At 42.0% G+C, this 13,423-nt stretch overlaps 1 protein-coding gene across 3 annotated transcripts in view; it reads right to left on the reverse strand.

Moving 5' to 3' along the window:
* Positions 1 to 9,174: 9,174 nt before the first annotated feature.
* LOC135218833 (proteasome activator complex subunit 3-like) overlaps positions 9,175 to 13,423 on the reverse strand; it is a 326,765-nt gene continuing 322,516 nt past the window's right edge. For all 3 annotated transcript variants that reach the window (XM_064255284.1, XM_064255295.1, XM_064255289.1), the window contains 4 exons: positions 12,360 to 12,505; positions 11,730 to 11,907; positions 11,267 to 11,437; positions 9,175 to 10,286 (listed from right to left, as the gene is read on the reverse strand). In XM_064255284.1, the coding sequence (XP_064111354.1) occupies positions 10,095 to 10,286; positions 11,267 to 11,437; positions 11,730 to 11,907; positions 12,360 to 12,505 (687 nt within the window). In that variant the 3' untranslated portion in view covers positions 9,175 to 10,094. The remainder of the gene's footprint in view (positions 10,287 to 11,266; positions 11,438 to 11,729; positions 11,908 to 12,359; positions 12,506 to 13,423) is intronic.

Below are 13,423 nucleotides of genomic sequence, written 5' to 3' on the forward strand. Positions count from 1 at the left end.
ACAAATTTGGTATTTGTTCATACACGAAACAAACCTTCGGTCTTAACATTAGGATAGACTTACTATTGGAGGGAGGTAAGTCTCTACAACTGACTGGAAGTTTGCCACCTTATCCATTTCCGAATATATAGGGAAATTCTAGAGAATGGACAATGAACCTAGGACCAAAGATATAAGCGGATCTATTGGTTTCCTCCACTGGGTGTAGATACCATTCTACTGTTTACTCTTGTCCCTTGCGACTGGATCGACCTTCACCCCTCTTTCCTTATTATCCAGAGGGGTGTGTGCTACTGAAAGTAATATCATCAGCTAAGATAGCTTCACAGTATGGCTGACCATCTCACCTGCATCTAGTCCGTTCCAGCACATGACGGTACTCTCCTTCATATTGCCCGTAGTTAAAGGAGTAGGAAGAAAGTAGTAAAGAAAAAAAGACCAGTCATCCCATTCATTCTACTTTCATACCTTCATCTTAGACTAGACGCAAACTGACCCGCCAGGGGCACTGGATGAACTATATCACTTGTTGGGCCGCCACCACTGGACCCAAGGAAAAGGTGTCCAAGGATCTATGGGCAACATCTTTCAAATAAAATGAGGTGAAAGTTGTTTGGCGCTTCCACACGCCAGCTTTCAGAATTTTATCCACAGACATGTTCTCTTAAATGCTAGGGAAGCACTCACACCCCTGATGTCATGAGCTCTAGCTCCCACCTGGCTATCTGACCCTCTGTCTTCTGCAGTATAAGCATTTCTGATTGTCTCCCTTAGCCAAAATGATATTGTATTCTTGGACACTTCCTTCTTGTTCCGTCCTGTACTTACGAACAACCTCTGGGCACCCCGGCCTGAGGTGCTTGTTGCTCTTTAAGTACTCCCTTAGTGCCCTGACTGGGGCCACAGGAGCATTTCAGCTTTGTCGTTGTCTACAAAGCCTGCCAAGGAAGGTATGGTAAAGGAGTCGAATCTGCCGTCCACTCTTGTTGGATTTTGGGTCTTTGCCACGAATTCTGGGACAAACTCACACACCATTGATCTCCAACCTCTCGAGTGCTTTATGAGATATGAGAGGCCATGTAGCTCCCCCACCCTTTTGGTTGAAGCCAGGGCCAATAAGAAGACTGTCTTCAGGGTCAGGCTCCTATCCGTGGACTGCCTAGTGGTTCGTAAGGGGGTTTTGTCAGACTACTCAGTACCTTGGTCAGATCCCAATCTGGGGTTTTTAGCTCCTTTGGTGGGCATGACTGTTCAAGCTCCTCAATCAGCATGGCCAACTCCCATGAAGACGATATGTCCACTCCTTTCATTCGTAAGACTGAGGCTAGATCAGCCCTGTACCCCTTCACTGCAGATACAGACATAGTTTTTTCTGTTCTGAGATATATCAGAAAGTCCGCTAACTGCTGAATAGTGGTACCGAGTGGAGACACGTTCCCCCTACGACACCAATCACAGTATGCTCTGACCAATTCTTCCCTTTGGTAATACTGTCGCAGATGATTTTCTGATATTACCCTGCCATCTGAGTTTGCTGCTTTCTGCGAAAACCCTCGCTCTCGGAGGAGATACTTGACAGTCTCCACCGTGAAGCGATAGGGACTTCACCGACTGGTGGTACCTCTCCACGTGAGGCTGACACAGAAGGTTGCTCCATGGAGGTAACTCTCTTGGCACATCTACTAGGAGTTCCAGTAGGTCTGGAAACCACTCTGCTTTCGGCCATAACGGGGCTACCAGGGTCATCTTGAGGTTCTGAGACCGCATTACCCTGTTCAGAACCTGACGGATTAGACAAAATGGGGAGGAAATGCGTACAACGTCCAGATTGTCCCAGGGGTGTTGTAGCGCATCTTCTGCTGCTGCCTCTGCGTCCGGGACTACTGAACAATACACTTCCAACTTTTTGTTGTACCTGGTTGCGAATAGGTCTATGATCGGTCCTTTCCACAACATGAGCATCCTGTCCACTACCTGTTGGTGTAGGACCACTCCGTTCCCAGAATCTGATCCCTGCGGCTCAACTTGTCGGCCACTATGTTTCTTTTTCCCGGAATATACCTGGCCTTGATGTCTACCAGGTTCTCTATAGCCCACTGGTGAAGTTGAACTGTCATCACATGTAACTGCCGAGAAACTAGGCCTCCTTGCTTGTTTATATAAGCTACTACTGTGGTGTTGTCCTGACATCAATACCACCGAGTGTCCTTTACTCTCTCCCTGAATTCTTGTAGAGCCCAGGAAAGCTGTTTCTTTAAACCTCCAGCACGTTTATATGGAGTTCTCTGTCCTTGCAACTCCATTTTGCTGACACCATCAACTCCTCCATATGGGCTCCCCAGCCTTCTAGTGATGCATCCGAGAACAGCAAGAGGTCTGGGGAGGATTGTTGAAGGGGGACACCCACTGTCAGATTGTCGCCCGTCCTCCCACCACCAGCAAGTCTTTCTTCACTTCTGCCGACAGGGAATTTTGCTCGTACGGGTGATCTACTGTTGGTGACCAAAACTCCTTCATCCTCCATTGTAGGGACCGAAGGTGTAGCCTTCCTTGTGGTACTAGCTTCTCCAGGGAGGTTAGGATTCCCAGCACCACCTGCCACTGTCTTGCTGGCTGTGTCTGCTTTCCCAGAAAGGCATTCACCACTTGTTTGCATTTCTGTACTCTTTGGTCTGTCGGGAATACTTTGGCTTGTGTTGTGTCTATCACATTCCAGATATTCCAAACGTTGACTTGGATCCAGCTGCGACTTCTGCTGATTCACCACAATACCTAGGCTGTGACAAAGCTGCAGGAGGGTCGCCCTGTCCCTGAGTAATTTCTCCCTGGACTTTGCTATCACCAGCCAATCGTCCAGATATCTTATCAGCCTGATCCCCGATGACGTGCGCCCATGCCGACACGAGGGTGAACACTCTTGTAAAAACTTGAGGAGACGTTGTCAATCCGAAGCACAGGACCTTGAAACTCGAAAGCTTTCCTGCAAGACTGAAGCGGAGAAATTTCCTTGAAGACTGATGGACTGGTATCTGAAAGTATGCGTCCTTTAGATCGACTGTCAGCATAAAGTCTCCGATCCTGACTGCTTGTAGAACCGTTTTCGGAGTTTCCATCTTGAAACTGGTTTTCCTTATAAACAGATTCAGCGTTGACAGGTCTATTACTGTCCTCCACTCCCCGTTGGATTTGGGTACCAGGAAAATCCTGCTGTAGAAGCCTTTTGTCGGACTGCATACTTGTTGCACAGCTCCTTTTTCCATCATCTTCTTCACTTCGTCCTGCAGAATAGTGGCCTTCTGGATTCTGTGGGCATAAGTGACGTGGGGTAATGGTTGATCTATCAGGGGCGGGGTTACCTCGAACGGAATCAAATACCCGATCCTGAGAACATCCACCACCCACTGCTCTGCCCCTAGTTCCTGCCACACCTTCCAGTGATTTGCCAAGGCAACCCCCCACTGGGATGGCCGAGTGATGGGAGGCGCCCATCCTATCTTCTTGAGCCTCTCCCCCTTCCCCTATTGCCCCTTCCTCTGTTGTTTCTATTGTGAAAGGGCCGATGAGTTATCCTCTTTGGGGAAGAGGGTCTTGTGACTCTATTAGGGATGCTATGTCTCACTGTTTCTTTCGAGACATCTGCTGTTGTCTTCCCTCCAAAGGAATAGTTTGACTGTTTAGAGGTTTTCCTAACTGCCTGTTGCACCAACCTATCGTTAGTGTCCATCCTTCTTCTATCTATCGCTGCTTCCAGTATGACCTCTGGCAACAGTAGTTGCGATTCCAAGATATCCCCATTCCTCATTGCTAACAGGGAATCCAAATCCACATTGCGGCTTAGTCTAGCCAATGCTGCATCTCTCCTCATCAGCAGGATATTTGCCCAAACATTGGCACTTACGTTTTGTCAGGTACGCAATCGCCTTGGACCCTGACTGTAGTAATCTAATGAACAATGGTTCATCTACTACTTTCCTTGTTGCTTCCGAGGATGCAATTTTCGCCACTGCTGTTGACCAAAGGTCTAACCAGGACGCAGCCTGAAAGACAGAAGAAGCTGTTGCTTCTAACGTGGCAGCCTCTTGGTACGTCATCGAAGGGCACTCCATTTTAACCTGATCCAAGGTTAATCCAGGCCTTAACCTTACAACATTAGGGTTCATTTGTCTAGACAGCAAAGGACCTTCGGTGTCGTATAATATTTCCTTTGCTTTATCATTGGAGGGGGAATAAATTTAAATGATCTATTAGATCTTAAGGAATTATCCTCCCTGCAATCTTTGCGTTTACGTGTTGCAAGACCGATTCCGCATGACTCGAGCAAGGCAATTCATACGACACCTTGGTATCCCTCTTTAGTCCAAACGCCATGTCAATTCCAGGAGGAAGCATACTGTGCCGGTGTTTCTGTCTTCTCCGAAAGGCTATTGAATTGACGAATCAAATCAATAACCTCTGCATACGAGGCCAGAAACTCTTGGTTTTCTCCTTCCTCCGGCTCTAGTGTACCACTCTCCGTCACGAGAGATGTTGTCTCGCCTCTATCTTCTGACAGACGGCCCGGAATTCCACGGCCGCCTGCCCTACGGCCGCGCCTCTTTGATCTTTGCTGGCCGCTGTTGGCTCGATCCCAGATAGTCAGCAGGGGAACGAGAACGTCTCACTCTTTCTCTGCTCACGGATCTAGAGCGAGAATCTCGTCTAGATCTCCAAGATGAAGGCTCCCTTAAGACAGAGGTAAGTTCTGTCTTTATTAGCATTGGCATCGTTTTCGAGCGTCGGCGAGCCAGGCCTCGGCCTTCTATCCAGACGGACACTGCCTTCCACGAACGTATCCGCCGAGGTTGCCAACTCTCTATTTTTTTGTACTTTTAATAGGAGCCTTACCGTCCTCCGTACGTATTTTGAACGGCCTTACGGGCGAAACTGGGATCTGCATTCCATCCTCTGCTGCACCTTTCGCCGCCAACGTCGATTTTACCAGAGGTATCGCAGTTTTTGCGATCCGAACTGGCAACTCCGCCTCGGCCGCTAGCTCGCCGGCCGTCACCTCTCTCGCTTGTTCGGACTCTTGCGAACGGCTTCGTCTGGCAACCTTGTGCTTAATAGCCACTGATTTTCCGACCTTCTTGCTGACTTGGAAATGACTGAGGCTTCGTCCGAAGGAGAGGAAGAATTGATTCTTCTCCTCTTGGCCCGAGGATCCGCTAGGAACTCCCGAATCCTCCTCCAACGCTTGACTTGGCGCTCGCCGTGACGTTATCGGACTTAGCGATGACGCCGAACTAGAGGAAGAAGACGAAGAAGGCGAATCACACTTTTTCTTTTTGTCTCTCTTATTCATTCTCTCCTCTATATCCTGTAACTTCTTGCATTACAGTTTGCATTGACGGATCAGAAGGCGTATTAGCGTCTGGGTGCAGCGAAAAGGCCGAGAACCGGTCTGTGACGTCATCACGCCTGCCATCTCAGAGTGACGTATGTTGTGACGTCATCGCTCTCGTAGGGAGAGACTGAGAGGTTTCTGCTGGTAACCGCACGTTTTGCTGCCAAATTACCTCCCACGTTCTGCATCGCTGTAAATACTGAGTGGGATGGAGAAGCAGCGGCATTAATTCCCATAAATTGCAAGCCCGGGGATGAGGAAACATTCAGCGCTGGCCGGCCCCTGCTGGAACCGTGACGTCATATAATGCGCAAGCAGACCATCCAAGGTTGGTACGCCTGGTAGGCCTAGCGCTGACCACGTACCATCTAACCTATGCGCTTGCCGTAGCAGGAGCCTGGAACAAAGATGGCGGATCTCCCCCTCTACTTGCTGGGAACAAAGGAGAGTGCAAATTATTCATAAAATTACCCAAGGCCCCTCCTGACGTTTCCGATACAGAACCGCTAGGAGAAAACCGAAGGGGTATGAGACAATTCAAAAGCAGGTGGAGAAACATATGGAGCAGCCTGGTTTATTACCGATACAAAAGAAGCCGGTAAGGTTTGGTCATCCAAAGATGGCGTCACCCCCTTTCTTTTGTATTGGCTTTTCCCATAGAACTTCTTCCACTGTTCCACCGACCAACCGCGACAAACAGAACACGGATTAGTAACCCGTACATACGTTTTCCCTGCACCTACCACACGTTGGATGAGGATCCGTCGACACCGAGGTTAGGAACCTAGAACAAGGGAGCCACTGACTCCATGGGCATTTCCTTTGTTCCTCTTCGAAGCGGTCAGACGATCCCGATGTTGAGGCAAAATTCTCCATCATACCACGTATACACTCTTACCACACACTGATCACACTTGGAGAAAGAAAAGGAATGAAAAATAAAAATGAAATGGATAAAGAACGGGCAAACTGAAAAACCGGCTTTAAATGAGATAAGACGTAACACGTCTTATCTTAAAGGCGGTAGGAAAATAACTGATGGGTCACAGGATAGCCGTGGGCATTCTGGGTTAATACATCCCGTGACCTGGTATAGATGCCATTAGTCCCTGGATCTCACCAAGTGTCTAATTTTAATTCTAGACCGGTTTCCAGCTTGGCGCTAGTAAATCCTAATGTTAAGACCGAAGGTTTGTTTCGTGTATGAACAAACTGAAGTTTCTATTAAAGCTCCATGTTGTTCAAGGAGGTATTAGCCAAAAGGAGTCTGTGTCTGTTATTGAAGTCATCTCATCTATACAGGGAATTCATCCAAAATTCAACATATTTACATGCGAATGTGGAAGTGATCGTTGCCTCTTATTTTCTTGGCGGGATCCTCCAGTGACAAGAATGCAACTTCTTGACATTTATGTTCTGCAATTGTACATCTGGTTCAGCTCCTTCTATACTTTTTGTTGTAGAGTAAATTAAGTGTTGCCTACTGATTCAATGGTTAAAAGTTCAAATTCCCAATGAAGTCTGCTAGAATCTAATGTCAGGTGACAACGCCTGTTTATAAAGAGGACTGGTCATCCTGGGATTTTCATAATTCATATGTTGTTGAAGCAGTGCCACTATGGCACTGTTAGTCAAAATTGCTTGGGCACTTTACACTTCATTTAAAAAGTTTAGTAATCTTTAATTTTGCTAGTAAAGTATCAAAATTTGTACATTAACTTATCATTAAGCAAAAAAGGGCCAACCCCTATTTTTGTCGTCATACTACAGATCAGAGATTGCAAATACAGGCTCTTAAATGTCAAGTCTGTAGTTCCAAATACCTGAGTGATCATCAGAAAAGATGACATTTCTTGTTTGTTTGTTGTTTGTATGGTTTTTTTACGTTGCATGGAACCAGTGGATATTCAGCAACGGGACCAACGGCTTTATGCGACTTCTGAACCACATCGAGAGTGAACCTCTATCACCAGAAAAACACATCTCTCACTCCTCAATGGAATGGCCGAGAATCAAACTTGCGACCACCGAGGTGGGACACCACCACCATACCAACCACGGCCCTGATTTCTAGTAGAAATGTTAATGTCATCTCTTCTAAACAAGGCAAACCAATTTGTACTTACATCCCATTTGGTTTGTATGGAGTTTTTACGTTGCATGGAACCAGTGGTTATTCAGCAACGGGACCAATGGCTTTACATGACTTCTGAACCACGTCGAGAGTGAACTTCTGTCACCAGAAATACACATCTCTCCCACCTCAATGGAATGATCGAGAATCGAACTCGCAGCCACCAAGGTGGCAGGCAAAGACCATACCAATCACGCCACTAAGGCGCTTTACATCCCATTTAAGACCAGCGGCAGCTACATAAAAAAACCACAACCTGTAAGACACCCACAGTGTTGGATAGGCTGCCCTAAAAGCATGTGGTAAAGTACTAGCAATAGTTTATGATAGACTGTAATTCCTAGTGCAATCTACCACAATACTACTGCCAATGGAAGCCTTCAGTAGATAAAGTAAATACTCTCGTGGCTGGTGACCAGCTTCCACCTCGTATACACACAACTTGCCAGATGAGATTCATTGCTTTACAATCTTTGATTGTTTTTAACCAGTTTCCTGCTGGCGCAAGATTATCCCATTGTTAAGAATGAAGGTTTGTTAGCTTTGAAAAATACAAACTGATTAAAAATGTCATATCTCTCAAGCTTCAAGAAGCATCATTTCAAGCTAGAACTTCATCCCAAGCTTGTGTTCTTCAAAATTCATAAAAAAACACTAACAGGAATGGACGTAATTTGTAAAATTCATCAATTCAACCATGACACCCCAAATTCTTCACTCTCTCCCAATGCTGGTTTTTAAACAAACACATATACAATGAAATACACACTGCTGAAATTAAATTGTACAGCTTTACTATGCAATATTATTTAAAGTTTAACCACATGGCAGTCAACAATTTTAACTATCCTAGAAGTGGTTAATAAACAATCATATTTAAAAGTAGATTGTTCATAATATACTTAGAATTCTTAACATTCTCTCCTATTTTGACTGTTTAAATACTCATGTTCTTTTATCTTTTTATTCACTGCATATTGTAGTGTGTAATTTTCTTATTTTTAATATCCTTATGGATGTCACTATCATCACTACTGCTATTACAAAGGTTTACTCTTTATGGGGATGGACACGTAAGGAGTCTTCTTCATCCTCTTTTTTTGTTTGTTGCTGAATTCCAATCTGGTCTAGGTCTTCACTTATGTCCTTTTTCTAAGACTTAGTAGGCCTTCTGGATGTTACCCCTTTCTGTCACTTCCATCTCTACACTTTCCAGTATTTGGATACATAATTTCCAAGTAACTTACCCATTTGCTAGACTCATGGAAAGTTTTGTTTTAAAAGAGAACTGGAAATAGAACAAGGATCATTTATGGAGCTGGTCCACCTACATTAGAGACAAAAGGTAACCAATGAGAACAAAACAGAATGCAATGCAGCCGAGACTCCAGGGATGTGCCAAAGAGACTTGTATCATCTATAGTGGGGCGAGTAAGGTACTACACCTTGAGCAAAATAGATTTGGAAATGCTTTTCTTAACATTTGTGGAATTACCTATAACAAAAATCTGTAGCAATATTTTACATGGAATTAAAAATGCTTCAGTTCTATGAAAGATTTAATTTCCTTCAACAGAAATAAAAACCAATGTATTTCGATTAACCTGGCATTATAAATTGAATAAAAAAATAACCGGTGGGTAATAAAATTGCAAAACATCCCAGAACGATTTATATATAAAAGGGGATTATGAGGGAGGAGGGAAAGATGGAATACAACAAATAACGAAGAGAAAATCTTAAATCTAGCAAATGCCAAAAATGTAAATCTGAAATAACTGTAAAAACCCACGAAAATAATTACTAAACTTTTAAAATTATGTTCCTGAGAGATCACTGAATATTGAAATTAAAAAAATCTTAAACACCAGCACAAACAGATAGGTTTTTATTAACATCTTTTTACTCTTTCATTTTCTGGAACAATGCAAGGCATCATTAAGGACAAATAAAATTAAAAGTAGCTAAAGAAATAAAACTAAGTAGCTCACTTCTCACATGTATTCAGACATCACCCACCAAAATCGGTAAGATACTTCAGCACAGCCACTTCATATATAGCTATATAGTATTTTATTATAACTCAACTCTCACTTCGAATAAAATTAACCTTAGTATGCAAACTATAGCTCAACTTGAATGGACTTTGGCATAGCACTATCTTTGCTCTTATATTCTTTGATTAAACAGAGCCTCTCCACGGTAGTATGTAACAATAAAAATAGGAAAACACCAAATCACTGCAAAATGCTAGATCTCTGAAAGATTTTCACGAGGACAAAAAAAAAACAATGTCTTTTATTAAAAATCATCCCATATATCAGAAAATTCATAACTGTGTGTATGAGTGCAACTGCACAACTCACTTTCTTCCACTTAAGTTTGAAAACAAAGCATGTCTGTACCCATACTTATAAGAAGAAACAGAAATGAAAGTATTTATGTGACTAATATATCTTTAGATCTAAATGTTCCAAATCCCTTTCCAGTCATTATCACATTGATCTGATATCTAGTAAAGAACTCCCAACTTGTCTATCATACTTGAGAACAATGAATACTGTTAACTAAGTTGATTTAGTACATAGCTTCAATGGAATTAGCTGACCGTGGCTTTTTAATTTTTTCCATATTCTTGGTAATCATATCGTGGAGTGTTGCGTAGTGGTTCCTTATTTCACAGAGCGTGATGCGCAAGGAAAGGTATTCTTTCTCATCAAGCTCCATTACAGTTCGACGGTAATCGTCTATATGTGGGTATTTGGCAACCTGCAAGATGAAATAGAAACTATAACTTTTCTCAAAGTGAATAGTATTTATCCAATACACAAACCTCTGTCTTATAAGGGAATAACTTCAAGCACAAGCTAATTCAAATGTTGATATTTGAATATGTAGTTAAAGGTAAGCATGGCAAGTGTGAAGGTAGTCCTAGTCACTCACCTCACATATGCCTCTCTCTCCTTCAACTACAGGAGCAAATGCATAGTTGATTTGTGTAAACATATGAACGGAAATATACAGGCAGTCCCCGGTTATCGGCGGGGGATCCGTTCCCGGGGGTGTGCCAATAAGCTAAAACCGCCATTAACCGGACTCTGCGATTTATGGTGGACGTAACCGGTTATCGGTGCCATAAGCACCCTTATGACACTTCTGTCAGGTATGTTATGGCGCCAATAACTGGAACTTGGCCTGTTATGGTGCCATAAATTGCCAATTTTATGGTGCCATATAAGCCCCATAAAACCGGATCGCCTATAACCACGCCTTTAACTAGGGACTGCCTGTAATCATAAAAACAATGTTAAAAATAACACCTTAAGGGGGACAGAATTTAATGAAGTCCAAAGATATCCACCCAAGTGCTCTTAAGATCAGAGTTAACTGACAAAGAAAGAATTCTCAAGACTGAAAATAAAAAAGGGTGCTCCAACATGGCTGAATGAAAATTAAGGACGGAATTATCAGCAAAACTGAGAGTAGCGGACGAGGAAGCTGGTCTTATAAGAAGAAAGTAGGTGAGGACAGAACCCTCAAAAGTACCACAAAAATTGGAGAGGATTTTTTAGTTGAAAAAAAAAGTTTGACATAATGCAAGATTGAAGTTTACACAGGAAGTCTGAGCGTCAAAATCTAACACCTAGAAGGCATTACTAGTATCAATGCACAATTCTCCAAATTGTAATAACAAAACAAGTTAAATAAAAATATAATACTAAATAATGAAAAATTACAATAGTACATACTTTTGACACCAGCTTAGCTCTTGTCATATAATAACGAGAAATCTGATCAAAGAAGGCAGCAGCTTCTGATTCAACAGTTCGGATTTCACCTAAAGTTTCCTCCTGAATGCTCACACCAAAATTATTGCCATCTTCAATCTTTGGTATCAAAAATGACACCCACATCTTGAGCTGAAAATGAACCAATTCTACATAAATAATCATCATCATAACATAAAACATGTCGGTACGTAACAATACAAAAAGAAAAAAAAACTATCACTTTGATATTTTAATACCTTATGGAGTAAGGTCTGCACAACAGAATTGTGTTAATCTATAATTTACATTTTATGGGAACATCTCTTTTTGCCTTTCACAATCTGCACACTTTTCCCATTGTGCCTTTAATGACAAGTTCTGATTTGGAAAAAGTTAAAATTATCATACTCAAAAAATGTCACAAAGAATTATCTCAAGTTACCAGATTTGCTTCTTCCACAAGCTGACGGATGAGAGGTTTTATTGTATCAACCATCGATGTTATGTGGGGATTAATGGAAACAGACCCTGAAGGCAGGACGAACACTTTGGCACCAGTAACAGCATCTTCTGTCCCTTCTGACATCTTACGCTTTTTACCAGGAGGATCGCCATCGAAACTGTAAAATACAATGTCCTTCTATAACACCGTAGAATGTTTTATCACTGTCACTGAGCAACATCAGTATCTACAATCTTTATTTCAATATTTTCTTAAACATACATATGATACTTATGCTTAACTGACAAAAACCTTTAACGCAACCACTGAACTTTATGATTACTCATTAAAATGAAAACAGTCTCAATGAAAAAAAAGAATAGCCAACAGAAAATATTATTGGATAAATGGAGAAGTGGAAGCAACAATGAAGGGTAATATATATTCATAACACAAAGCAGTTTAAAAGTTATTTGATGAGATCTAGGTTGTTAAGAACAAATCCTTTCTGAGTGTCCCGTGAAAATCCAAAAAGTCTCAGTCATCTCATTCACACAATTTATGGTTTATAACAAAAATGTAAATGATTCTAACATTAAAATCTTAAGAAAAAAAAATGAAAGAACTTACTTGTTGACAATTAATGGTTCTGGAACTGGAATTTTGAGGTCACTATGCACTGTAGTTAAATCTTCACAAAGGAAAGGTGGCTCTTCTAAAATCTTGTTGAACTGGATGATTCGTTCCGGGAACTTTTTCTTTACAAGTTGTTCAGCCTAGAAATGCAGATATGCAGGTGAAGTGGCATAAAGTATGGAATTTAGATTTCCTCAACAGCAAGATTAATGACAACTCTACTATATAAGAGCTTGGAAAAATTTAATTTTATGCTTCTGTTAAGTTTTTATTAGTACGTACTGTACTTTCTAATCAGTACTACTAAATACTTTAATACAGCTACTATAGAAAAATAGAACCCCTGCATATGACCACTTACAAATGCAGCTGTTTGAAACATCTGTAATTTTTAAAACATTTAATACCATACTTTTCTAAACTATTGGATCATGAAACAACAGTACAAGAGTATATATGTATTAGGTCAACAGAACTAATGTGCAGTCTTCATTCTGCTATACTGATATGAATACAATACGCATGTAAATTTCTATGTTGTAAATCCTTTAAGATACAGTGAGTTTGAACAACCAAACTAAGATACTCCTGACCCTTTGCTATGGACGAAAAATGCTCAGGACTCGATGGGGATTTGTTAGAGATCTGGCCTTTTACATCAGCAGATGACCTATTACTACAGTAACCTACTCAATCAGGTATAAGGATGAAAGATCACTTGGGCCCTGACATGTAAGACATGTCTGTACTTTACGAAAACTCTGAAAACCTAGCGCTTCACAAATATAATGGAGAGCACAAGTCTGACTGCAGGTAACATCTGGGTTGACCCAGATGTTAGATAACAGCCCCAAACCCTTCAACCTGTGAAAACGGAGAGCAGAGAGACTCCAATCTTATGGGCCAAGGCTCTACAACATGATGCCTGATTGAGAAGTCTACCTGCCTCATACCAAGGTCACTTTTCTTGGCTAGTTCTGGACTCCACAATTGGTCTTTTATACAATACCAGGGACTAGTAAAAAACTAAAATCTTGTTTGTTAGACCATAAAGCATG

Source organism: Macrobrachium nipponense, chromosome 19, assembly GCF_015104395.2.
Source record: "Macrobrachium nipponense isolate FS-2020 chromosome 19, ASM1510439v2, whole genome shotgun sequence".
In the NCBI taxonomy this organism is placed as follows: Eukaryota; Metazoa; Arthropoda; class Malacostraca; order Decapoda; family Palaemonidae; genus Macrobrachium; species Macrobrachium nipponense.